This window comes from Erinaceus europaeus, chromosome 16 (assembly GCF_950295315.1).
Source record: "Erinaceus europaeus chromosome 16, mEriEur2.1, whole genome shotgun sequence".
Classification (NCBI taxonomy): Eukaryota; Metazoa; Chordata; class Mammalia; order Eulipotyphla; family Erinaceidae; genus Erinaceus; species Erinaceus europaeus.
In genome coordinates this window covers 56,608,121-56,634,636 of record NC_080177.1, presented here as the reverse complement: position 1 = coordinate 56,634,636, position 26,516 = coordinate 56,608,121, and the positions used below count along the sequence as shown (strand labels likewise).

General features: G+C 43.3%; 1 protein-coding gene across 1 annotated transcript in view; it reads right to left on the bottom strand.

The window, feature by feature from the left end:
• RYR3 (ryanodine receptor 3) overlaps window positions 1–26,516 on the bottom strand; it is a 691,732-nt gene that overhangs the window by 63,996 nt on the left and 601,220 nt on the right. Inside the window, exons 66-69 of the mRNA XM_060175180.1 lie at window positions 24,781–25,101; window positions 20,854–21,094; window positions 4,069–4,156; window positions 3,810–3,902 (exon numbers count right to left, since the gene is read on the bottom strand). Of these exons, the coding sequence (XP_060031163.1) occupies window positions 3,810–3,902; window positions 4,069–4,156; window positions 20,854–21,094; window positions 24,781–25,101 (743 nt within the window). The remainder of the gene's footprint in view (window positions 1–3,809; window positions 3,903–4,068; window positions 4,157–20,853; window positions 21,095–24,780; window positions 25,102–26,516) is intronic.

Here is a 26,516-nt window from a genome sequence, read left to right as displayed (position 1 = left end):
ATTCTGTACGGCACTGATGCAACGTTATTCTGTAGTAGATACAGGTATTTATTTATTTATTTTTTGCTTCCAGGGTTATCACTGGGGCTCAGTGCCAGCACTCTGAATCCACTCCTCCTGGCAGCCATTTTCTTTCTTGCCGGCTTTCTCCCTCTCTCTCTCTCTCTCTCTCCCTCTTTTCTAATTTTTAATTGGGGAGGACAGAGAGAATTTGAGAGGGGATAGGGAGACAGAGAGAGAGAGAGGGAGAGATAGACACTTGAAGACCTGCTTCCATAACTTGTGAAGTGTCCCTCTTCCCCTCCTGCAGGTGGGGAGCCAGGGGCTTGAACCCAGATCCTTGCATGGGTCCTTGCACTTAGTACTATGTGTGCTTAGCTGGGTATGCCACTGCCTGCCCTCCTCCCCGGTTTTTATTTTTAAGAAATTAAGTTTAAAGCTGACTTTCTAGGAGAGGGATGGTTGTTGCCAGGGCTGCACTATTCAAATTTTTCATATGGAAAAAAAGAGACAGAAAGAGAAAGGGAAAGACACCACAGCACTGAAGCTTCCTTTAGTGTAGCGAGAGCAGGCTCAAACCTGGATCACACGCATGACAGAGGGGGAGCACCATTCAGGTCAACTTCCTTGTAAGCCCTAAAACCCCTTTTTAGGGCTAGGAGGTGGCCCACTCAGAAGAGTGCACTTTGCCATGTATGAGGACCTGGGCTTGAGCCTCTAGCCACTACCTGCGAGCATCTGTTCAGGGGGAGCTTTGCAAGTGGTGTAGTAGTGCTGTGGTGCCTCTCATTTCCCATTTCTCTCTCTCTCTCTCTCTCTTCCTCTCTCTTTCTCTCTCTCCCTTCTCTCTCTTTGTCTGTCATTCTCTATATTAAAAAATATTTCACTGTGAGTAGAGGAATTGTACAGGTATAGAGTTTCAGTAAGAAGATAACCCTGGGGAGGCGGGTGGTAGCGCAGCGGGTTAAGCGCAGGTGGTGTAAAGTGCAAGGACCCGCGTAATGATCCCGGTTTGAGCCCCCGGCTCCCCACCTGCAGGGGAGTTGCTTCACAGGCGGTGAAGCAGGTCTGCAGGTGTCTATCTTTCTCTCCCCCTCTCTGCCCTCTCCTCCTCTCTCCATTTCTCTCTGTCCTATCCAACAGTGACAACATCAAGAACAATAACAGTAATAACTACAACAATAAAACAACAAGGGCAACAAAAGGGAATAAATAAATATTAAAAAAAAAGAAGATAACCCTGGTGGCAAAACAAACATACATACAAAACACACACATACAGCCTGAGTTTTAAATAGCATCCTAACAGAGCTGGGAGAAGCCTGGATAGTAAGATCAGCCCCATCCTAGTGACTAGCAAATTGGGACCCAGAGAGGTTAAGTGAGTGATGCAAGACCATATCTCTGGCCAAGGGTAGAACTTAGCTTCCCTTCACTCTCTTGTCTTAGGTGCTACTAAACTTTGTATCTCAACTGAGGGAATAGGAAAAGGTGAAATGTTCCTCACCCCGAGGAGGATGGCAGATATTTCCTAGCATTTATCGACAGCTTCTTTTTACAACCATTACACTGCTTTTCTGAACCTATCTGATGTTGGCTCAGAAATCTCTGGTATTCAATGTCAACAGAACTGAAATGACAGCACGTGCACCTACAGAGTAGCCTCACCAACAGGGAAGATGCACAGGTCCTGAATCTGACCATTTTCTGACAAGACAAACACACCCTTTCCGTAGTTCAGTGATGTGAATGAATACAGTTTCAGGTTAGTTTGTTAGTAGATTAGTTTTGAAGTCTTTTTTTTTTTTCTGTCATCATAGAAGCCTCACTACTTACACTCTGACAACTTTTACAGATAGAGAGAGACGGGGACAGGGTCGGGGGGCGGGGGAAGAGAAACCACAACATTGAAACACACTTTAGTGCAGTAGGGGCTGGGCTCAAACCTGTGCCATATGCATGGCAAAGCAGAGCACTATCCAAGTAGGTTATTTTTCTGGTCCTAGACTGTCATTCTTTGTCACCTCATCTCCTTCCAAGTATAAACCCAAGGTCCCTGAGTATTCACTCAACATTAGAGGGTTGAGATGTCCTTGCAATTTCTGTTCATCTGGGATTGAAATCCTTGTATCAAGAGTCATTTCCATAGTTCTGATGCCACACCTTGACAAGTATATTCTAGCTTGGTCAGTTCTCAGTCAATGAACCTAGCTCAGGTTGAAGGCATCAAGGACTGTACCTGGCATTTTGTTGACTTTATTTTTACCAGAGCACTGCTCAGCTCTGGCTTATGGCAATGTGGGGGATTGAACCTGGGACTTGAGAGCCTCAGGCATGAAAGTCTCTTTGCATAACCGTTATGCTATACCCCCACCCTTCATTTGTCAACTTTCTATAAGTAGACAGCGTTCAAAGAAAGCTTGTGATGGCTATAAGACCCTTTAGACTGGAAGTTAAGATAGATGTTCAGGGGGAAGGAATTGGAAAACTCTTGCTTTACATGAGCAGCAGATACATCTGCTGAAAAGCTGAATTCATAGTGGAAAACCAACTAAAAATGATCTCATGCATAAAGGAGTCCACCATGAAGTTCCTTTGCAGTCAAGATTCCTCTTGCATGTAAATATACACGCCTGTTTTCTCTCTGTTGGGTGTGCACTTTTAAAAAAATTTTTACTAAGATTCATTAAAGGGATTCTAAACCTGGAGTTAACGTGAAGATGCTGAAAAGAATGCTAATGCCAACACAGCTAAAAGATGGAACGGGAAGCAGTGCTGTGTGATGGCTGCTGACCAGAACTAGCCTCACTTGGGGTGTCATTCCAGCCCCTTTTCCACAGCTCCATATTCACAGCCTCCCATCCCAGTCATTTGGAAAGATGCCTAGTGGCTTGGCTGCAAACGCACAGCTGTCATCGTTTCAAAACTGATTTTCACTCCCAAGGGGCTCCCATGCACACTCCACCTTCCCACTCCTCAAAGGCAGCACCACTCCAGCAGTAAGAGCAATGCAGACCCTTGGTCTGCTTGTCACTTGTGCTTGACATATACAGTGACCCTTACTGAGTCACACTTCTCAGGGACCTGAGTTCAACATCTGGCAACAAGATGCCACATGAAAGTCATTCCTGCATAAAGCCCCAGTACACAGAGGGACTCAGGAAGAGCTGGGAAGCTAAATCCCTCCTCCAGTTGTCCTGCTACGTCCTTCACTACAGGCTACTTGTCTTTATCACACAGGTATTTCATGTACACTCTTTCAAACATGGCCTGCAGAGAGAGAGACAAATGTTTGGGTTTCTCAAATGCAACTCATATAAAGTTAACAGAAGGCATTAAGAGGTCACCACGGATGAAATAAAACAGCTACTAGGTACCTCAGACAGAAAGAGAAGTTTACCGCAGGACATGTGCTAACAAAATCCTAAAAGCAAGGTAATTTCCTCCGAGTTTGACAAAAGGTGCCTTCAGGCTATTTTTTTAATATATATATCTATCTATCAGACAGGGGAAATAGTCCTATATTAAAATGGCCAACAGCAGCATTTGCTAAGGTGACTTCTTGAATGCCTTAGGCAAATCTTGAAACTCAAACTTTGACAAACAAGCAACTGCTTATTCATAAAATGCAATGATCATGCTTATTTGAGAGCAGTTTCTTGTGGTTCATTCTCTGAGAAACAACAGAGATCAGTGCTTTTCGCACAGTTCCATCTAAATGCGGTTTGGCACAAATCCATTCATACACCTGACATACACAGCTCAAGTCAAGATCAAACAGCTTCTGGAAGTGATTTTTAAGCACTTACTTTTGACATCTTGCTCTTGCTGTCCCCAGTTAAAAATGCCAAGTTGTTAATTTCATTCTGAATCACAAAATTTTGCTCTTCTCTCTTGAAGTTCTATGAGGTGGGATGGGGTTGGGTGTGACAGAAAAAGAAACATTATAAGGTGGTACTCCTATGTCTGTACTTTCCACAGTCCTCTCTCAAACCAGGGTGTACACATATTCCTTACATGAGATTTACTTTATTTATGTATTTATTTTTAATTTTATCAGTGACTTACATGAGATTTACACCACAGGATGAAGACCTCGGCTACCATGCGGAAAAGCTGGTCTGAATCAGCATCAGGACTTTTGAGCCAGTTAGATCTGAGTTGAGAGGTAAATAAACACATGGGCTCCAGTAATGATTAAAACAGTCCTTAACGGCAATACCCTCCTTCCCCAAGCCATACCAATATTAGATGCGCACATTTTAACAGATAAAACTGCAGTCCCACATGAAGGCATTATCAGGGAAACGAGTTATCAATATGTTCCTCATACATCCTTAGAAATAGGTGTGCAATTATTGTACGTATTGTTGAAGCACCTAACAACAATCATTACCATTTTAACAAAGGAGTCAAAACTTACCTCGCATGTCAAAAATGGACATATCAAAATTGTCAAGGGAGGGTTTTCTCTTACTCAAACTGATGAAGGGGCTTAGGTGGTAAGCTAAGTTTTGTGATAGGCCTAAACTAATGAGACAGGGGAAGTTCTGGTCACTGTAGATGCATCTGGGCTTGGACATGTCATTGCCAAGCCTCTGAGACTGAGCAGTCTAGAAGCAGTTCACACATCAACCTTTTCCATTCAGAACCAGTGGTTTTGGGTTTGTTTTTCAGGAACAATGTAACTTTATGTACATTTCTAAATACTAATCTGTTATGTATTACCAATGATCAATTGTTGCTTCATCCCATATTTACTACCCTCAGAGTATTTCACAACCCCACCTTGATTATCTTCCCACCACCTCAATAACAGAATGTTTGGAAAATTATGAGTATGTGACTGACATGTATGTATGACAAAGTATTTCTGACCCCCCCCCCAGTCTTTGATCCCTAATGTGAACCTTAGCTTTACTTTTATTTTAGTTTTAGTGTATCCACAGTATAAAAAACTTTTTTTTTTTTTGCCTCCAGGGTTATTGCCAGGGTTTGGTTCCTGCACAACGAATCCACTGCTCCTGGAGACCATTTCTTCCCCCTTTTGTTGCCCTTGTTTTTTTACCATTGTTGTGGTTATTGTTGTTGCTGTGGTTGGATAGGACAGAGAGAAATGAGAGAGGAGGGGAAGTCAGAGAGGGGGAGAGAAAGATAGACACCTGCAGACCTGCTTCACCGCCTGTGAAGCGACTCTCCTGCAGGTGGGGAGCCTGGGGTTCGAACCGGATCCTTATGCCAGCACTTGCGCTTTTGCGCCACATGTGCTTAACCCTCTGTGCTACCACCCGACTCCCTATAAAAAACTTTTAAATAATGCACATGTACCCATAAGTTGGGGAAAAGTAAAAGTGCACAATAGTTTGCAATGAGACTCAATAAGTGTAGCAAGCAAGTAGAAAGACCTAAAAAAAGACACCATAAGTTCAGGTCCTGGAACAGGATGGCGGAGGACCTAGTGGGGGTTGTACTGTTGTAAGGAAAATTGAGAAATTTTATTCATATACAAACTATTGTATTTACTGTAACTGTGACAATCCTCCAATAAATAAAATAATAGTAATAATAAATTTTAAAAGGCAAAAAAAGAGAAAACTTTAGGGGCCTTTTATGTAATGAAATTATATGCATATGTCATATTATATGCATTGTAAAGTATTAAGCCCCTCAATAAAAAATGTTATTTTTCTTTTTTTTTTTTCCTCCAGGGTTATTGCTGGGCTCGGTGCCTGCACCATGAATCCACTGCTCCTGGAGGCCATTTTTCCCCCTTTTTGTTGCCCTAGTTGTTGCAGCCTCGTTGCGGTTATTATTTCCATTGTTGACGTTGCTTTTTTGTTGGATAGGACAGAGAGAAATGGAGAGAGGAGGGGAAGACAGAGAGAGAGGGGAGAGAAAGACAGACACCTGCAGACCTGCTTCACCGCCCGTGAAGTGACTCCCCTGCAGGTGGGGAGCCGGAGCCGGGGGCTCGAACCGGGAGAAAATGTTATTTTTCAACATAGAATTTTATATTCTTCTCCCATACAAACTATTGATTGTGTGTAAGGATAGGACACACACATTTAAAAAAAAAATTTATTTATTATTGGACAGAGGGAGAGAGAAATTGAGGGGTCGAGGGAGAGATAAAAAGGGAGAGAGACAGAGAGACACCTGCAGCTCTGCTTCACCCTCGTGAAGGTTTCCCCCTGTAGGTGGGGACCATGGGTTTGAACATAGGTCCTTGTGCACTGTAATGTGAGTGCTTCACCAGGTGAACTACCACATACATTTTTTGTATATGTAAAAATCTCAAAAAAAAAAAGTTCCTTTCACAAATCCTTTCTGAAGAGGTTACTGTATTATGTGGTCCACCAAGTGAGGAAACAAACCAAGAAATAGTCCAGTGAGCCCAGAGAATAGGGCTTCAGTACAGAAATGAGGCAAAGGACATCTTGAGGATAATAACAAATGCAGTCTCATAAGACCTCATATACACTAGGTAATGTAGCAGACCTGGAAAATAAACTGTGTAGATGAAGTGGAGTAAAAGAAGACCCAGTTACTAAACTTATAATACTCACTGTCTAATGGCCCAGAAAGCCAGGCTTAAACATTAATAATAATAATAATAATAATGCAGTAAAAAAAAAAGACACCATAAAGTACTTAATAGTTTCTACTTAAACCCAGATAGCCATCTTCACTACTTCCTATTACATTTTTCTTCACTTCCACGCTAACCTTGTCCAACAAAGTAAGGACTACAAAAGATGGATAAGGGCAAGAGATCAGCATACCTTAATAATGGCTTTTGTGGTCACTGTCACGATACCCCATCATTCAGAGCCCTAGTCAGGGAATCCTTGATTCCCATGTTGACATGTTGGGCCTAGACTTCTAACAGATCCCTCTCTCCAACGTCACTGGTAATCTCCACCAGGAACAACATAGTGGACCCTCTTGAGGGCCTCTACAAGACCTTGCCCTCAATGTGGATCAACAATGGTTGGGAATATTCTATTCTCTGAAGGGAGGTAGGGTCAACATTCTCTGCCACTTGAGGATGATGGGTCCTACAATGAGGGTGGCATAGAATGTTACTAGTTATGACCACAAAATGTGAGCTCAGACCTACAGGTGTGTAGAGCTTAGGTAGGCGCCTGTGCTTAATGTGGGCTCCAGATCAGATTGATGGGCTTAACAATATTTATATACATATATATGGTTAACAATATTTATATACATTTCTCATACTTGGGAGCTACTCTCTACCCTGATCCAGCTTTCTACCCCTTTGTCCAACTCTGACACCATCTCCCCACACAATTCCTTTGGCCCACCTGCATGTTAGTTGTTTGGCTTAGGCAATAACTAGTAAAGTCATAGCCCTCTTGGAATATACCTAAACTAGACCTCCTAGTTTTTTCCAAAACGCAGACCCCAAATTTCATCTGCATTTTATTCTTGATTTTAGGTTCCTGATTATTAAACAACTTGTTCTACTTTATATCTTAATGCTTTTTCAGACACCAAGTTGCAGATGCTACCATAATGCCAACCTGACTTCCTTGGGCAAACGACTTTACCAATGTGTCTTGGAACCTCTCCAGAGCTCCATCCCACTAGGGAAAGATAAGGGACAGGCTGAGAGTATGGATCAACCTGCCAACACCCATGTCCAGTGGAGAATCAATTACAGAATTCAGACCTTCCACTTTCTGTACCCCATAATGATCCTGGGTCCAAGCTCCCAGAGGGATAAAGAACAGGAAAGCTTTCAATGGAGGGGATATGGGATATGGAACTCTGATTGTGGGACTTGTGTGGAATTGTACCCTTCTTACCCTGTGGTCTTGTCAATCATTATTAAATCAATAATAGGAATAAAAAGAAAAAGACTGACTTCATAGATTCAAAACAGCTTTCTTCCCAGAAATGGCAAAATAGCTCACCGGGATAGTGCATTGGATTTGCATATGCAAGATCCAGGTTCCAGCTCAGCCTTTCCTGGAGGAAGTGTCACTGCCTTTCCCTCTCTGTCTCTCTGTATATATCTGAAAAAAGTCTCCTGAAGTGGTAACAAAAGAACTCTCCAAATCACTATTTTTTCCCCTTAGCATCTTATTTTAGAGCTGGTTTTTTATTGTTAGTTATGGACAGAGCCCAACACTTCCTTTGTCCTTTGAAATGGTTTGGAAATTCCCTATAAATAGATACTGCATGTTTTGTTAATACGCTAGATTAAATTTCATAGTGGCAAAGCTAATTCGAGCCTCTGGTCCCCACATGTATAGGGAGAACTCCAAGACTGGTGGAGCAGTGCTGCAGGTATCTCTCTCTCTTTGTCTTTCTCCTTATATATCTTTTACCTTTTATCAAAGAAAAAAAAGAAAAAGGCCACTAGTAGAGGTGGAGTCTTGCAGGCACTGAGTCCCACTGGTAGTGCTGGCCCAAAATAAAATAAAATAAAATAAAATAAAATAAAATAAAATAAAATAAAATAAGAGAAAAAGAAAAGCCATACTGGCAGCAAAAGACTTAAGTTGCAGAACTCAGTCTTATGTTAAAGTTGTCTTTCCCCTAAGTACTTCACACATTTGAATTAAGCTGTAGTTTTAAAGGACTGGATGAGTTAGCATTGTCAATTATCTCCTTAGAAGGGCACAATAGATGTTACTTTATCTACTATCTTAAGCTACAGAAAAATCTGGATTTCCAAATGGTTTGAAAGACTCAACAATCCTTATGTCCAATGCAGCACAATTGCATTGCAAAGACAGTTCTCTGACCCCATGCATCGGACTGAATTACCCTGGACAGTCTCTCCTAAATTCTCCACAGCTTGAAATCCAACTTCAGAGATGGTCTTCTTTAGTTTTTCTTTTCTGCCTCAACTAGCCTATTATTTCCATAATAGACCCCTATAGGTTGTCTACCCAGGATCAGATTACTCAACCCCTCTTGAAGGACAACCATGTTTTGATCAGTGCAATGAAAGTAGAAGTTGGTGGGTAGGTTTTCTGGACTAGTCCTCTATGAAGGGATCAGATAGCAAGAAGGGCTCTGTTTGCCCCTCATCTGGTATTTTCCTGTTTCTTGTCTGGAATGGAAATGTGGTGGCGTGTACTCTAATTGGCACACTACACCATAAAGTATCTTCAAAGATGGAAGCTGGTATTTGCCGGGCTGGGCTAGCTTCACGGGTGGTAGAGAGATGACTAGGGACTCATGGCTGAGCTGGGAATGCAGTTCAATCTTTATTGACGAGCGGGGATGCAGCTCAACAATCTAACCTCTTCTAATCTCTCTTTATTAGAAAGCCCTGTCTTTTATATCTCCTGAGGCGGAAGTGTCAGGAAGAGGAAGTACGTAGGATAGGGAGTGGGGAGAAGGAAAATAGCGCTCGAACCAGTGGGGATTAAACCATTAAAACAATGATTATGTAAATAGACTACAATGTCAAGCAATGTAACAGAAGGGGTCTTAGAAGCAGAATTTAGAAGCATACCAACAGGTATAAAGGATAAAAAGAGAAAGGAGTCAGAGTCTCTAATGAAGGAAAGTCATACTGGTCCTTAGGTTGGAAATCTCTGAATGGGGTCAGGAGGTGATGCACCTGGTTAAGTGCACAGATTACAGCGTGAGGACGCAGGTTCAAGCCCCAGGTCCCCACCTACAGGGGCAAAGCTTCACGAGTGGTGAAGCAGTATTGCAGGTATCTCTCTGTCTCTCTCCCTCTATATCTCCTCCTTCCATCTCAATTTCTCTGTCTCTATTCAACAATAACTAAATAAAAATATTTTTAAAAAGAAATCTCTGTACTTCTATTTCTTATTTTTAAAAATATTTCTTATCTTTATTTATTGGATAGAGATAGCCAGAAATCAAGAGAGTAGGGGGAGATAAAGAGCAAGAGAGACAGAGAGAGATACCTGCAGCAGCACTTTCACCACTTGCAAAGCCTTTCCCCTATAGGTGGGGACTGGGGCTTGAACCTGGGCCCTGGCACATTGTAGCATGTGAGCTCAACCAGGTTGCCTCTGGACTTTTTTTTTTACTTTCCCCTTTTTTGTTGCCCTTTTTTAATTGTTGTAGTTATTATTGTTACTGATGTCATTGTTGCTAGATAGGACAGAGATAAATGGAGAGAGGAGGGGAAGACAGAAGAGAGGGGGAGAGAAAGACAGACACCTGCAGACCTGCTTCACCACCAGTGAAGCGACTCCCCTGCAGGTAGGGAGCTGGGGGCTCAAACTCGAATCCTTAGGCCGGTCCTTGCGCTTTGCGCCACGTGCGCTTAACCTGCTGTGCTACAGCCCGACTCCTACTTTTTTTTATGTGTGAGATTCAATTTATAATTTGTTTAGGCCACTGTGATCAGTTACCTGGTACCAGCAGCCAAATGCAATTCAAACTTGAGGTTTGAGATTGGTAATGATTTTTAAAAAAATGTTCTTTCACATTGATTTTTCAGAAGCACTTTTTCAGGGTCAAGTGTTAAGTTTTATCAGAATGACCAGCTGCTCATTCTTCAGTGTTTTGGTTTCTATGAGCCTCAAAGATTTGCACTGTGCTCTGAATGAGAAGGGACTGAGGGGCCATATGCTACCCTGCCACGTGAAGTATAGCCACAAGGAGTATGGATAGCACAGTCTTGAAAACATTTTAGAAAAAAACACATTCTCTTCAGAGTAAGATGAGGACTGCAGGAGAAAATAGCATCTTGTTTTCTTTGCCTTCACACTGAAATACAGTTTGAGCTAAATATTATCTTCATCACTTTCTTTCCAGGAGGCAAACTTTCACTGGTAGTGAGGACCTTTTTTTCTGATACAGTGGTGAATGTGCAAGAAAAACGTTTCATTACATGTTTTTCTCCAGACAACAAGCTCTCTATGTCCCTCTTAAAGTGGACAAAGAGCATGACCTGACCTTTTCTGCTTGCCCTTGACCTTCCTACCCTCAAATGATGACCATATTTTTCTCTCTGATCCAAGCCTTCCATGGAACTCACCATCTTTCTCAATATTCAGACACTTGATCTTTTTAGAGCCACTTCACTGGCCTGTGGCTGTCTTTTACCATTTGTACTACAGGCTGTCAAAAGGCAGTTTGTGGGTAGATGGCTGGAGTAACCCAAGTGGAGATGATGAAACATATTAACAGAGCAGAAAGAAGTAGAAGATCAGGGGGCTGGTTGGTGGTGCACAAGGCTGAATGTACATGTTACTATGTGCAAGGACCTGGGCTCAAACCCCTTATCCCCCACTGTGGGGGGAGGCTTCATGAGTGGTGAAGCAGTGCTCTCCCTTGCCCATGTCCTATAAAATAAAAAGAAAGGGAGTCGGACGGCAGCGGAGCGGGTTAAGCGCACATGGCGCAAAGCGCAAGGACCGTGTAAGGATCCTGGTTCGTGCCCCCGGCTCCCCACGTGCAGTGGAATTGCTTTACAGGCAGTGAAGCAGGTCTGCAGGTGTCTGTCTTTCTCTCCCCCCCCTGTCTTCCCCTCCTCTCTCCATTTGTCTCTGTCCTATCCAACAACGACGACATCAATAACAACAGCAGTAATAACTACAACAATAAAACAACAAGGGCAACAAAAGGGACTAAATAAATATTTTAAAAAATTAAAAAATAAAATAAAAAGGGGAGCTGGGAAGTGGTGTACCCAGTTAAGTGCACATACACTAAGCACAAAGGCCAGTGCAAGGATCCAGGTTCAAGCCCCTGCTCCCCACCTGCAGGGAGGGTGCTTTACAAGTGGTGAAGCAGGTCCTGCAGGTGTTTATCTTTGTCTCTCCCTCTCTATCCTCCCTCCCTTCTCAATTTATCTCCATTTTCTCTAAGAAAAATGGCTGCCAGGAGAAGTGGATCCATAGTGCCTGCACCGAGCCCCAGTGATAACCCTGGAGGCAATAAATAAATGAAAAAATAAAATAAAAAGATAGGGAAAAATGGTTATCAGGAAAGGTGGATTCATCATGAAGGCACTGAGTCCCAGTGACAAGTCTGATGGCAAACAAAAGAAAAGAAGTGTAAGAATAAAATATTAGGTGATGGCAGGATTAAGGCGAGTTAGATTTTTTTCTACTTTAAAAAGATCAGTTATCAGGTTTGAAAGACAGCCCAGTTGGGCTTCTGTTTTTTCTGTCAGTTTCAAAGATGAGAATGTATCTTAGCTTTCTTCTGCATAACTACTGCATTGTCTCCCCCGCTACTTCCCCCTCCACTGTTCAGCTCTCTCTTACTGTGGTGCCAGGAATTGAACCTGGGACCTTAGGCATGAAGGTCTTTTTGTATGAGCACTGTGCTAAATCTCCTGTCCATTTTGGCTTTCCCCCAAAGCTTCTAGAAAAGGACTTGGCCTAAACCAGTTATTGCCTAGAATTTACTCAGACTGGCTTCAACATTTTGGGAGATGAGTATTTAGCAAAAACTCACACTATTTTTTAAAAAGTTTTAAAAAAAGTATTTATTCCCTTTTGTTGTCTTTGTTGTTTACAATTGTTGTAGCTATTGATGTCGTTGTTTTTGGATAGGACAGAGAGAAATGGAGAGAGGTGGGGAAAACAGAGAGGGGGGAGAGAAAGATAGACACCTGCAGAACTGCTTCACTGCCTGTGAAGCGACTCCCCTGCAGGTGGGGAGCCGGGGGCTCGAACCAGGATCCTTACTCCGGTCCTTGTGCTTTATGTCATGTGTGCTTAAGCTGCTGTGCTACCACCCGACTCCCAAAAACTCACATTATTTAAAGTGATTCTTTTCTATATTCTGAGTATCTTTGATTTCCAGGAGGGGGACAGAGAAGCTGATGCCTCTTGTAGAGAGTTATTGCTCTTATCATAGTTGACTTTTCCTCCTGACAGGAAACAGAGAGCTGATGTACCCTGTTCTGAGCACCCCACACTGGAGATCCCACTCTTTCTGGGGCAGTCAGGTTGAATACTGACCATTGGAAGGTTCTCTCTAGAAGAGGCATCCATATCCACGTGGGGAAGAAACTTGAAACCCTCCAAGGACAGGCTGAAGGAAATACAAAGCTCTCATGTGATGGGGTCAGGCAGAGAAGAGGAAAGGACAAGATGGTCCTGTTTAATATTTAATCCATTGCCACAAAAGAAACAGTTGTCATGTGTGGCTCTCAGGGACAGTGGGGAGGAGATTTCTCCTCAAAATGGTTCAATGTGAAACTTGCAGGGGGAGTGATTGCATGGTCTGGTAACTGTCACCTCTAACTGTGGTTGACAGTCTGAAGCAGAAGAGGCAGTACTAGGGAAAAGAAGGGGACATTGATTCTTCCAGACAGAGAGAGAGAGGTAAGATGAAGCAGCTTCTGCTATGCCTGTCAACTCCAGAATGCTATAGTTAGAAGCCAACTAAGGTTTTTGGGGGGCAAAGAAAGGGCCTAAAGAAGTAAGAGGCACATGTACAGAAAGGTGGTAGTCTGGAACAAGGCTCAGATGGCCATAATGTTCCCTGGTGTTTGGTGCAGAATGATCTGGGAAGAGGGGACGAATGAATTAATGATGATCTCAAAGACTCCCTGACATTGCCGTTTTTAGCAACTGATAAGCACTGTGTAAGTGGAACACACTCTAGCTTGCCTCTCGATTGTCAACAGCGACAAACCCAATTACAGAGCTATTTCAGGAGCCACCCTGCTCTACTTTGGTTTTTGCTTCCAATTCTCACAATTTCCTCCTCTAAATCCCTAAGCAATCCTGTTATCGGAAATGACTACAATGATGATCCTTAGAGGAGGGTTTCTTTTGAGAAAGCGAGGGGAGAGTTTATAGCTAGGTAAAGACTCCTCTCTCTACAAAAAGCACATGTAGTGAGTGTGTGGGCAAGGTGTTTATTCTGAAACGCCAAATACAGTAATCTTAAGTAAACCCTTTGTAATCGCCAATTTATTTTCTAAATTAAATGCTAAAATGGGTTACCTAGACCTATTTCTTACTTATGACAGCATGACATACCACTCAAAGAGAGCAGTGGGCTCCCAGTTCAATTCCCAGGTCCTTTCAACATCTACAGTGAGGTAGGTTTATATTAAACATCCCCAAGTTTATGTTTCAGGTCTTTGAATTTTCAGAGGGCATAACAATCAAAACCTTCTGCAACTTTGTACACTTTTTTTCTTCAATAAAGTTGATATAGATTCTGAGGTTAAGAAAAGCAAATCAACTGGCTTGAGACTTCTTGTTTGGAGAGTTTCATAACCTCACTCTAGCAGAAGTCATATTTATGTATTTATCTATTTTGATAGAGACAGAGAGAAACTGAGAGGGAAGGCATAGACAGAGAGGGAGAGAGAGACAACTGCAGTACTCCTTTACAATGTGTAAAACACCTCCAAGGCAGGTGGGGACCAGCTTGAACCCTGGACCTTGTATATTGTAACATGTGCACTCTATCAAGTATGCCACCAACCAGCCTCAGGAATAGTCACAGTTCCCTAGGTTTTTGGCTTTGATTGAATAAAGACAGAGCCTCACTGATAAGGACCCAGACCCAGGGCTGAGCAAAACCATCAGGGGGCCATGTTGTGGAGCCATGAGACCTCTGAAATGCCCTGATAAAGGTTTCTCTGACATTTTCAGTATATGTTCTGTTTTATTACTGTATATTGCTCTGCTGAACATACCCACCTTTCCCTCTCACAAATGTATGTCACCCCCACCCCGCACTCTTGTATCTAGATGAGCTTTCCAACTTATAAAGTTGACTTTTTGCCAATAACCCCCTTCTTTTCAGTAATTCCTGTGATTGATGACAAGGGTATGGTATAATCAAAATATGCATGTATTTGCCTCCCACTGGAATCAGCAAGCCTCTGTTTCTTTCCTTGTTTATGAGCCCATCTTTCCTTCATCATTCAGTTCAAATTTCCAGGTCAAGCTCTATACTTACACTCTTAACAGTCAGCCTTGGACCCTAACCCATTTTTCTTTGTCATAGTCTCTTTGCAAAGCCCTACGCCTAACCAAAGACCACTCTCTTCCTGCTCTGGTACTAAGCCTGGTGGCTGAACAGGTGGTTGAACAAGTTAGAGGACAAAAAGACCTGCAGCTGGATCTCACTGTAAATTTATGACCACATGGACCGTGTGTGGTGCTTGTGTGGGACATGAGGTGTAGTAACACATATTTTGGAGAGATGTGAAATTGTACCCTTAAAGTAACACAGTCTTGTGAAACAGCCTTTTTTCAGTAAAAAGAAAGAAAATAAACTCATGACCACAGATCTCAAGTGGACACTTCAGGGTTGCCTGACAAACACACAGCTTTTCCCTGGTCCAGGTGCTCTTTCATTCCCTCTGACAGCTGCTCAACCTTCTCTCCATGCTGGGAATAGTCCTGTGTTATGCCTATAAACACAGAGGAAGGCTGGGCCATGTGGGCATGATTAGCAGAAGTCATCAGCACACAGTGTAACCTTGCAAGGACCTTTGAGAACTGAAAATATTTAAGGAAGGGTCTGACAGAAATATCTGCCTGCCTGCCTGTTGCTCTTTTGCCATCTTGGGCTCTTGGCATGCTGGCTTACTCCAGCCCCTTCTGGCTCTTGCCTCACCTCTCTGCCCCTGTCTCTCCCAGAATCCAGGCATCCTGGAAGCTGATGGCTGAAAAACATGGAAGATTAAAGATTCATGACTCATGCCACATGGCTAGTTAAATATCCTCTCTCATTATCTATTCCATTACTGCAGTTTTTAAAAACTTAATAAATCTGCCGATTTTATAACTCCCCAAAAAGAAACTTTAATTTTTTAAATTAAAAAAAAATTTTTTTTAAAATATTTATTTAATTTATTTATTCCCTTTTGTTGCCCTTGTTGTTTTTTATTGTTGTAGTTATTATTGTTGTTGTTGTTGGATAGGACAGAGAGAAATGGAGAGAGGAGGGGAAGACAGAGAGGAGGAGAGAAAGATAGACACCTGCAGACCTGCTTCACCGCCTGTGAAGCAACTCCCCTGCAGGTGGGGAGCCGGGGTTCGAACCAGGATCCTTATGCCGGTCCTTGTGCTTTGCGCCACCTGCGCTTAACCCACTGCGCTACAGCCGGACTCCCGAAACTTTAATTTTTTAAAAATTATCTTCTTATTTGATAAAGACAGCCAGAAATGGAGAGGGAAAGGAGAGATAGAGAGGGTGAGAGACAGAGAGACACCTGCAGCCCTGCTTCACGACTTGTGAAGCTTTCCCTCTGCAGGTGGGGCCTGGGGGATTGAACTCGGGGCCCTTGTGTCCTGTAATGTCTGCACTCAACCAGGTGCGCCACCACCCGCCCCCCCTTAAATGTTTTTTGACAAATATTTTTACTCCAATCTCTCAACATCCTCATCAGCTGATGATTAAGGTTTTTTTTCCTCACTGAGAAAATGAAAGCAAGAACTACAAACTTCTATATACATAGTACTTAGAGGTATTAGATGCAAGTGTATGTATATTTGCATATATGCATACTTAATGTCCACATATAGACTGTTGGATAGTATGCCAGCTCCCCCTGGCTTCTGCTTAACCATATGCCTATATAGGGATAGATTTAATCCCATTCAAAGCTTTGGTCTATTTACATAAATCACTTTTACATTTACATAAAGCACTCCCTCCAGAGCATTGGTGGTTCAGTGATAGGATTCTCGCCTGCTCCGCCCCCTCCTTGTCACACTCTGATTTTCACCAGTCACTTTTCTCTCCACCCTCTCTATATCACATCCTGTTTCCACCCTACTTGGAGAGTATAAAAACAGCTGCTCTTCTGATTGAAGACACTTGGAAATTGCTTTCTGGCTCCGAGAGTTCCAGAGGGTATCTCCTGCAAAGTTAGTGCGGCACGAGTTCCTGATCCCTCTCCCACGCAGCAGCCTAGATCGGCTCCAGTTGAGTTCTCTCCAACCCAGAGAGCACTAGCTCAGGAAGAAGCACCCTCAGGCTATCCTGGCAATAGACAGATCTGCCAGCATCAGCATCATACTCCCTGTCCTCATGTGAATGTGTGTGTACAAAGGCTGACCCTTTTCCTGCTCAGTGGCACTCTTCCCCCAATCAATTCGCTCTTCCATTATATCACTGCCATTAACACACAAACAAGCCATCAAGTGTCTCATTTTAAACTTTTCTCTTGACCCTCCTTCTACTTCTTGCTAGCATCTCATTTTTTTGCTCCTCTGTATAGCAAAACACCTTGAGCAAGCTGTCTTTGCTGCTGCTGCCTTCAAGCCCTTTCTGCCCATTCTCTTCAAACCTTCTCCAAAGGAACTTAGGTCTCCTCTGCTCCACTGAAGCTGCTCTTGTCACAGTCACGGATGCCCTTCATTCCTCCTTCTGTTTTACTCCAAATACTTTGGAAGTTAGCATTCAGGACAGACCATTCTGTTGATTTCTCCATATCACTGGTTGCTCCTTCTCTGTCTCAGTCTCTTTTCTCATCTGCCTGTCTCTTCAGTGCTCAAAAGCACATGGACCTCTTTCTCTCAATACTTCATCTATCTCACACTTATCTCTAGTCTCAAGTCTCTTGTCTCTCTTTTTTTTATTTTTAAGAGAGAGAGAGAGAGAGAGAATCTGTAACTAGGAGTCTTTTTGCAACCCCTGGAAAGAACCCAAGTACAAGAATGAAATAGAGTGAAGAGATGTGTGTGTGTGTGTGGGGGGGGGTGGGGAGTGAAACCAGAAAAGACAAAGTGAAGTGAAGCAACAATTTGTTTGGCTTTGTATGTTAACTCTCTTTTCAGCCACCGTTGTAGAGCCAGATGTTGTAGTGCGCGGGCCGCAGAGAAGAAAGAGAGAGGGTCCAGAGCGAAGAGGAAACACAAATCTTTATTCGCACTGGCACCTCAGAGTTGGGTGTTAGAGAAGCAGGTTGGGCCACGTGGAGGTAGAGAAAATGGCCGCCTCATGCAGTAACCTTTCCTGCGTGTGAACACCAGAGTGGAGCGCCGGCAAGAGCCTTGTCTCTCTTTTTAAAAAATATTCTTTTAAAAATAATTCTTTGAGAGTCGGGCTGTAGCGTAGTGGGTTAAGCGCAGGTGGCGCAAAGCACAAGGACCGGCGGAAGGATCCCGGTTCAAGCTCTGCCTCTCCACCTGCAGGGGAGTCTCTTCACAAGTGGTGAAGCAGGTCTGCAGGTGTCTGTCTTCCTCTCATCCTCTCTGTCTTCTCCTCCTCTCTCCATTTCTCTCTGTCCTATCCAACAATGATGACAACTGTTGGGAACATGTGTAAGCCTGATAGAGCTTAGGGAGAACCACCCCCATCTTTGGATGGAGGTCTGAGAAGATAACCTCTTGGTAAGTCTCTCTCAACTGAGGTGAGCATAAGGGGGGAAACTCAGACTTGGTTCTTTCCTTCTTGACTCTCAGGCCCACAGATACCCCAGTATTTCCCTCCATTAACTACAGGCCTTTGGCTGCAGATTCACTTATTCAAAGTCACCTTCTGATCACAGAAGAACACACCTTATCACACACTTCATCACACACCTCAGACCCCAGACAAGAGAAATTCCAAACTATATGGCCTTTTGATATTCATCTTCTTTCTGTCTCACCCTACGGGTTTAACCCCTATGCTTCTCTCAAATACCTTTGGATTATTAAGTTGCTTGTGTCATGGAGAATAACTGTTTTGTATCTCATCAATTCCTGTCATACCAGCCCCCTACCTTAGGGGCATGCTGACTGTTAAGAAACCTGTAATTTCTGTCATATTTCAACAATAATTACCTCCATTGCTTTTCTATTTAACTCATGTCAATTTTGCTAATAAACGGACTCTAGGATTCTGGGACTCTAAGGACTCAGAGTCTAGATTCACACTAAGAGTCCCCTGGTGTCTTTTACTTCGTGTCACCCCTGTCGTGAGCGAGAAAGAACCAGCCCGTTACCTTTCCCCTGGAGGACACCCTGCCGGAGAAGGAGAGAGACATCCCGAAAGACAACAATAAAAAACAACAAGGGCAACAAAATGGAATAAATAAATAAATAAAAATTTTAAAAAATCTTTTATTTATCAGATAGAGCAAGAGAAACTGAAAGGAAAGGGGTGGGGCTAGAGATGAAGAAAGACAGACACCTGAAGCACTGTTTCACTAATAGTGAAGCTTCCCTCTTACAGGTGGTGACTGGAGGCTTGAAATTTGGGTCCTTGCTCATTAAAACATGTGTACTCTATGGGGGGTGTGTGTCACCACTCAACACCCAGCTCTTTTTTTTTATTAGAAAATCATTGACTCCAGGTTTATCATTGGGGCTCAGTGCCTGTGCTTCACTGCTCCTAGAAGCCTTTTTTCTTTTCTTTTTTTCTTTTTTTTTTTTTTGGTAGAGACAGAGAAAAACTGAGAGTGAAGGGGGAGACTGAGGAGAAATGTAGACACCTGCACCACTTCACTACTTATGAAGCTTCCTCCCTGTAGGTGGGAACTGGGAACTTGAAAGTTGGTCCTTGCTCATGGTAGCGTGTGTGCTCTGCTAGGTGTTCCACTGCCAAGTCCCAATCTCATGGTTCTTAAAGATGATATACACAGTATGCTGATGACTCCTAAATTCTTATGGCTCAACCATACCTCTCTTGTGAACTCTGAACTCATATACTCAACTATCCATTCATCCATTTTCTATATCAAATAGCCAACTATTTAATATATCCAAAAGTGATCTCCTTAAAAGTGTATGTACTTATTCCCCAGACAACCTCTGGAGGCTTCACCTTCCCACTTGCCTACAATGAACTTCTTCTGACTCTGCTCTTTTTTCTCATTATCAATCTGGAAATTCTAAGACCTCTACCTTTAAAATAGATACAAACCGATAGCTCTTCTAAACTTTTATTGCTACTACCCTGCCCCTGGTCACCACCAATTTTTCTGTTCCTGCTTGTGTTTAAGTACGTAGAAGTTGACATTATCCATTCATGGCATTTGGCACGTTTGTAATGTTGGGCAACCACTAAGAGTACCTAGGTTAGAGAACATTTTCGGAATTCTTTGAGGAAACCCTATTCACATTAAGCAGTGAGTCGTGCCCTTTCTCCTTCCTCCCAGGCACTGGTAATTGATAATCTGTATTCTCTCTGGGGATTCCCACCAACTCTCGAGTAAATCTCTGTGAGGCTCCCACCTGGTATCCTTTCTTTTGTGCTTTCATATGTTGTCAAAGAGCTTAAAGAGTGAATCAGATAATACCACAGGTTAACTCCAAATTTCCACTAGTTTCTCCTCTCATCTGAGGCAAAATCCAGAGAGGCATCCAAGGCCCTATAATCTTCACATCACTCTCATGTCTCTGATGTCTCCCACTTCTTTCTCTATATTAGCTTCCAAGTGGTGCCCTGGACATTCCCTCACCTCTTCTAGGTCTTTGTTAAAATGTTACTTTCTTAGTAATAATGTTTAGAAATCCAAGTCTACACTGACTCCTTACTCCAAATTTTCCTGCTCCGTGTATTTTGTGTATTGTCTATAGGTCTCACCTGCCAGCTAGAGCAAAAGTCATTAGGCTGGATGCCTTCATCTGTTTTGTTTACCCTGCCCCCTAATGCCTAGAACAGTGATGTTTCTCAGGTGATGTCTATTGAATGAACGTGTGCCAGAGCAACAACAGGGCAGCTTTGGATCATTGGCCTCATCCAACCAGATCCCTCTCAGATCTGGTCACCAGTGATTATGGGAAGAGTGGCCATGCCATTGGCCATATAGAATCACTGATTATGGAGATCACTGGCTGTTAGAAGTCTTACACCAGGGATTATTGAGGATCACAGGGCACTGGTGGTGGCAGCTGTGAAGGTCCTCTCTTCCTGTAATACAACCCAACGCCATCTTATCATCTTCCTGTCAAGTTTCCCCTCCTTCCCTTGTACCTGTTGTTGTCCACATAGCGGATAAGCATGGGGTAGAAGGCATAGAGGTCTCTGCAGAGGACAGCAAACTCATCCAGGATGAGGAGTTCTGCTTCCTGAGTGTCTCCTTTGTTATCCGCTTTCAGCTGTTCCTCCTCCTGTACTGTCTTGACAGCCTTTTTCTTCAGCTTCTCCAGAGTTGGGATGAAGTGGCTTTTCAGCAGGTCGGGCCTGGCTTTGCTGATGATTGGCTGGGCATACACTGTATGTGCAAACAAAGGACCACCCTCTCAGGTATTTTGAAAAACAACCAAAGGAAAGGGGTGATTCTGAAAGGTGAAACTGTGGAAGCCCATGAATCGGATGGCACTCATTCTTGTGCCTTCCTTACTTGTGCTCTTGGCATTTCCCTCTTAGGAAGCCACAGTTGGGCGGGATGGGGGTGAGGAACTTCAGAAGGATGTCCCCATACCCATTCTTCTCTGCAGGTCACGGGGCCCCTCTGCCACTCCTGAACTCCTCACACACACATGCACTAGTTGTACTGCTGAGCTCTGTGTAACAAATCTCTTCTACTACTTTATAGTATGCTCATGTTGGTGTGGGCTCACTAGCTAGATGGAGGGAAGTCTTTTGTTCATGACAAATAGTATTGTGGTGAGCCAGGACACTCAATATATGTGTTCTAGTTATTTTATAGAGAAATCAACAGTTAAAAGATATATATGAACCCAACTGTGTTCTCAGACTTCAACATTTGCAAATCATCAACCCACTGCCTATAGGGCAGAAAACACCAGCTGCAATGAAGTGACAGAGGGGCTGAGGGGCTGAGTGAGCAGCAGAAGTCAAAGAGCAGAAACAGAGTGACATGAGATGATTTATATTCTAGCCGTCTGAACACAAAGCCTATGATATGTGTTACTCTATTTCTGAAGCGAGATATTGTGTCGGTCTAATTCTAATAAGGATCAGGATGATCAGGAGCAGAGTAATGATAAAAACAGTTGACATAAAATTGATAAGGGTCACTGAGAAGGACAATGCAGACTGTGCATTTCAAAGTTTTGTTAGCTTAGGACATTCCAATTGGAAACAACCTACATTCTTGCAATTGAAAAAAAATATCTCACCTTCTTCCTTTATTTTTTAAATTTTTATTTATTTTGCCACCATGGTAACTGCTGGGGCTCAGTGCCAGTGCTACCAATCCACTGCTCCCGGTGGCCATTTTTTCCCACCGATTTTTATTACATAGGAAAGAGAGAAATTGAGAGGGTAGAGGGAGACTGAGAAGGAGAGAGAAAGAAGAGACACTTGTAGACCTGCCTTACCACTCAGGAAGTATCCCTCCTGCAGGTGGGGACTGGGGACTTGAACCTGGGTCCCTGCACATGGTAACATATGCAATCAACTGGGTGCACTGCCATCTGCCCCCTCTTATCTTTTTCCTGTCATGAAATCGCTATTTTGTTTATAATATTAATAATTATTATTATTATTTATAAATGACAGTGAAACAGAGACCAGACCATCATTTCATCATATGTGGTACAGGGATCAAGCTTGGCATGTTATGCATGCAATGTATGTGCTCTACTGTTAAGCCACATTTTCTGCTGTCAGACCCCTCCCCACCCAAAATAGTTGTATTTGAAAAAGAGAATGAGAGGAGTTCTCTTCTAAGACACACCAAATCAAAGTTTTCAGAGGGGGGATGGAGACAACTCATCCAATCTGTGCACATTTTACCATGAACAAAGACCTGGGTTCAAGCCCCTAGTACCACATGGGAGTATTGCACAAAAGAAGCTTTACAAGTTAAATAAAGCAGTGCTGCAGTGCTCCTCCATTTCTATCATTGTCTCTTACCCTCCATCTAAAAACAAATCAGTAAATAAAGTCCACTGGATGTGGTGGAATTATGCAGGCATGGAGTCCCAGCAAATAAAGTCCTAGTAGCAAAAGAAGAAAGGAAGGAAGGAAGGGAAGAAGGGAAGAAGGGAGGGAGGGAGGGAGGAAGGAAGGAAGGAGGAAATTGAAGGGCCCTTAGCAATCTGATGATTTGCAATTCATACCACACCTCTTACTGAGGTGTACCCCCAGTTTAAAACAGCAGTATTCATACTCCTGATAAGGGTGAATTTCTACTCAAAACAGTCTTAGCAGGGGCCCAGAGGTAGCTTACTTGATGGAGTGCATGCCTTGCTAGACACGAAGCCCCAGTACATAGGAGCACAATGGCCACTACTGGGGGAAGGAATTTTATGGATGGGGAGTACTGTTGTGGTTTCTATGTCTCTCTAAATAAAAAACAGAAACAAATAAAACAACAGCAGCAGCAACAACAACAACAAACTGGGTTTGTGAGGTCACTTAGAGGTACCATGTAGGCAGCAGATCATCATGAGTTCCCTCCTGGGTGTGATATTAAAAATATCGACTCAGGTTGGGCTCGGTGGTAGTGCAGCAGGTTAAGCGCACATGGTGCAAAGTGCAAGGATCAGCAGCAGGATCCTAGTTCGAGCCCCCAGCTCCCCACCTGCAGCAGAGTAGCTTCACAAGTGGTGAAGCAGGTCTGCAGGTGTCTATCTTTCTCTCCCCCTCTGTCTTCCCCTCCTCTCTCCATTTCTCTCTGTCCTATGACAGCAATAACAACAATAGTAACAACAACAACAATGACAAACAACAAGGGCAACAAAAGGGAAAAGATGGCCTCCAGGAGTAGTGGATTGGTAGTGCAGGCACCCTACCCCAGTGATAACCCTTGAGGGGGGAAAAAGAAATCCACTCGTTTAGGCTCTAAGAGTAAATGGACTGACTGAATGAGACCTGGATTTACCTGTGGAGTAATACTGGCCCCACCCATGCTGTGACACACCTGACCAGCTGATGGAGCTCAGAGCTGACATTTTTTGAAAACTTCCTTTCTTTCCTTAATCCAGATTTACAAATCAGAGATCATTTACAAGTCGCCTTGGGGTTAACAATACCTGAGGACTAGCGGGTAAGAAAGGAACATCACCTGTTACTTATTCACAGGTTCATCAAGGCTCATATTATCCAGGAGCTACTGGCACCCAACCTGTGTGGAATTTTGATCTCAGTTCATTTCTGAGACAGGAAAGATACAGGAACTTTTTCCTTCCTTGATGTTACAGAAGATTATCTACTTGTTTTTTCCCCAGGAAAATAAATACCTGGAATTGTATGACAGATCATTTTGACTCAGACACTGTGTTTCATGGTCTGTGAATGAGGCTCTGGTGGTGGAGTTGTCTAGTTAAATGTCATGCCCACCCAAAAAAGGCAGTGATTTTACTTTAGCTTCCATCTCCTGAGTTCCTGCTTTGACACAGGAAACATTAACTGCTAATGACTTCATTTTCCAAGCCTTTTTTTTTTTTTTTTGAGTTGGCCTCAGGAATAGAGTACCAGTTAACAACACTAGTTAAAACACCTGAGGCAATGCAAGGAATCTACAGAAAGAAAAAGAAAAATGCAGACATGAAAGTGATCCTGCTATGAAGATACGTTAATGAGTCCCAGAAAAAGCCTGATACAAATATGAACAGAATGGTATTAAGGAACCAACAGTATTGCCTGAATGAGAATGTGCGTACACATGTGTAAAATATACTTACCAAGAAGATGTAAGCACTTATTACTGTAAGAGCAAATGGGGTTCTTAAGGGCCCAAAGCAAATAAAGCAATGGTCTTTTGAGTCAGAAAGGGTTCATGAGCATTGGTTTTCTAGATTTGAGAGTTGTGGATTAGTCAGAGCAACATTAAGGCAGTAGCATTAACCCTGAGTGGGGGGTGGGGAGGGGAGGTAAGGGGGCTCTACAGAGGACTAAATAACTAAGAGAGGGAATAGTTTAAAACTGTGCTAAGTGATGAAAAGAAAATCCCAGCCTCTTGACTGGGTGAGAAAGCAGGTGTGGTACCTGCAATGCGCTTCATCCAGGAGGCCTCGTCAATGCCCAGGTTGTTGTTGATGATTTTCAGAATGTTGCCCAAGATGACACTGAGGTGTTCGGACGTGACCTTGGTGCACCAGGGCCCCGTGTTGGGGGGCAGATGCTCAGGCCCCTGCTCCCACCAGTAGGATAGGTAGTTGCAGAGCATGGGCAGGATCACCTCGATGACATGAGGCATCTCTGTGTACCGAGCCCCAGACTCGGCCAGCGTGTTGATTTCTTTCATTAGGCCTTCCAGCTGTGGGACATCAGGACACATCTCCTCCACAGTGTCTGGCATCCCCAGAACTGACCGAGAGGGCACAGGAAGGACAAAGGGACAGTCATTCAAAAGTACAAAGGCACAGCCTCCTCTCCCTCTGTCCCACCCTTCCTGTGTGTGGTCTTTGGATGGAGATTTCCATCTTCTTCCCCACCCCCACCCCCATCCTGGCAGGAGTAGGCACTAGATGTGGGAGAACTTCCATATTCCAGCATGTTCTAGAAAAACTACTTCTCCTAGAGGTTATTTGCTTAGATGACATATTCACATCAAATCAAAGGAGCATAACAGACACTGCTGAGGGTTATGTTTCCTTAGACTTCATTGTGACTAAGTCTGGATCTTCTTCCTCTCTAGCCCCAGGCCTGGGTCTTAGTACTGGAAAGTCTTAGGAGATTTAATCAGTGTTTTGTTGCCACCTGATGGTTCAGTACACATATAATCACCTGGATTATATGTGTACTGCTTATAAGAGGAAAATGAAAACTATCTTCTCAAATAGTTCTTCAGACCAGAGATTATACTGATAAACTTGCAAACCATTATTAAATCACTAGTACGTGTGATAGATACTTGGTTGAAATTTGGTGGAATAGAAGGGTGGGGGTAGACAGCATAATGGCTATGTAAAGAGACTCTTATGCCTGAGGCTCTGAAGTCCCAGGTTCAGTCTCCTGCCCCACCATAAGCCAGAGCTGAGCAGTACTCTGATTGGGGGTTGGGAGAGGGGATTAAAAAAAAAAGAAATTTGCTGGAAAGGGCTGGGTTGTGGTACACCTAGTTGAGTGCACATGTTACAATGCATGAGGACCTGGGTTCAAGTCCCCAGTCCCCACCTGAAGGGGGAAAGCTTTGTGAGTGGTGAAACAAGGTTGAAGCCCTCTCTCTCTCTCTCTCTCTCTGCCTCTCCATCTCCCCATCCCTTTCGATTTCTGGCTATCTCTAGCCAATAAAGATAATAAAAAAATTCTTTTTAAAAAACTTGATGGAAAGAACCTTGTAGATGCTTTGTATTCTACATTAGCAGAAGTTATTAATGAACTGAGATCACCTGTGCCAAGACTGCCTGCCAGTCACACACATCAGTTTGCTTCTGCAAGCTTATGTGCAAAGAAGAGTCACTCCTCTCTATTCCTCACACTGAAGGCTGAGGTCACTTCACTGAGCAAAAGCAGACAGAATGAAGTGGCAACAGATGGAGTCCAATATTAAACGGAGGAAAGCTGTCAGATAAAAGAATCCCTAGCAGAAACAGCCAGGACATATATGACCTATTCTCTTCAAGGTAGAGGACATTCTTTCCCACAAGACAAGAAGAGACCAGAAGGTGAGGAGATGACAAAGGCTCTGAGGGACGTGGAGGTGCTGAGAAAGAAGCACCAGCCTAAAGCCTGGCAGGTGTCTCTACTGATCTCATTACTATTTTCCAGATGCCTTCTGG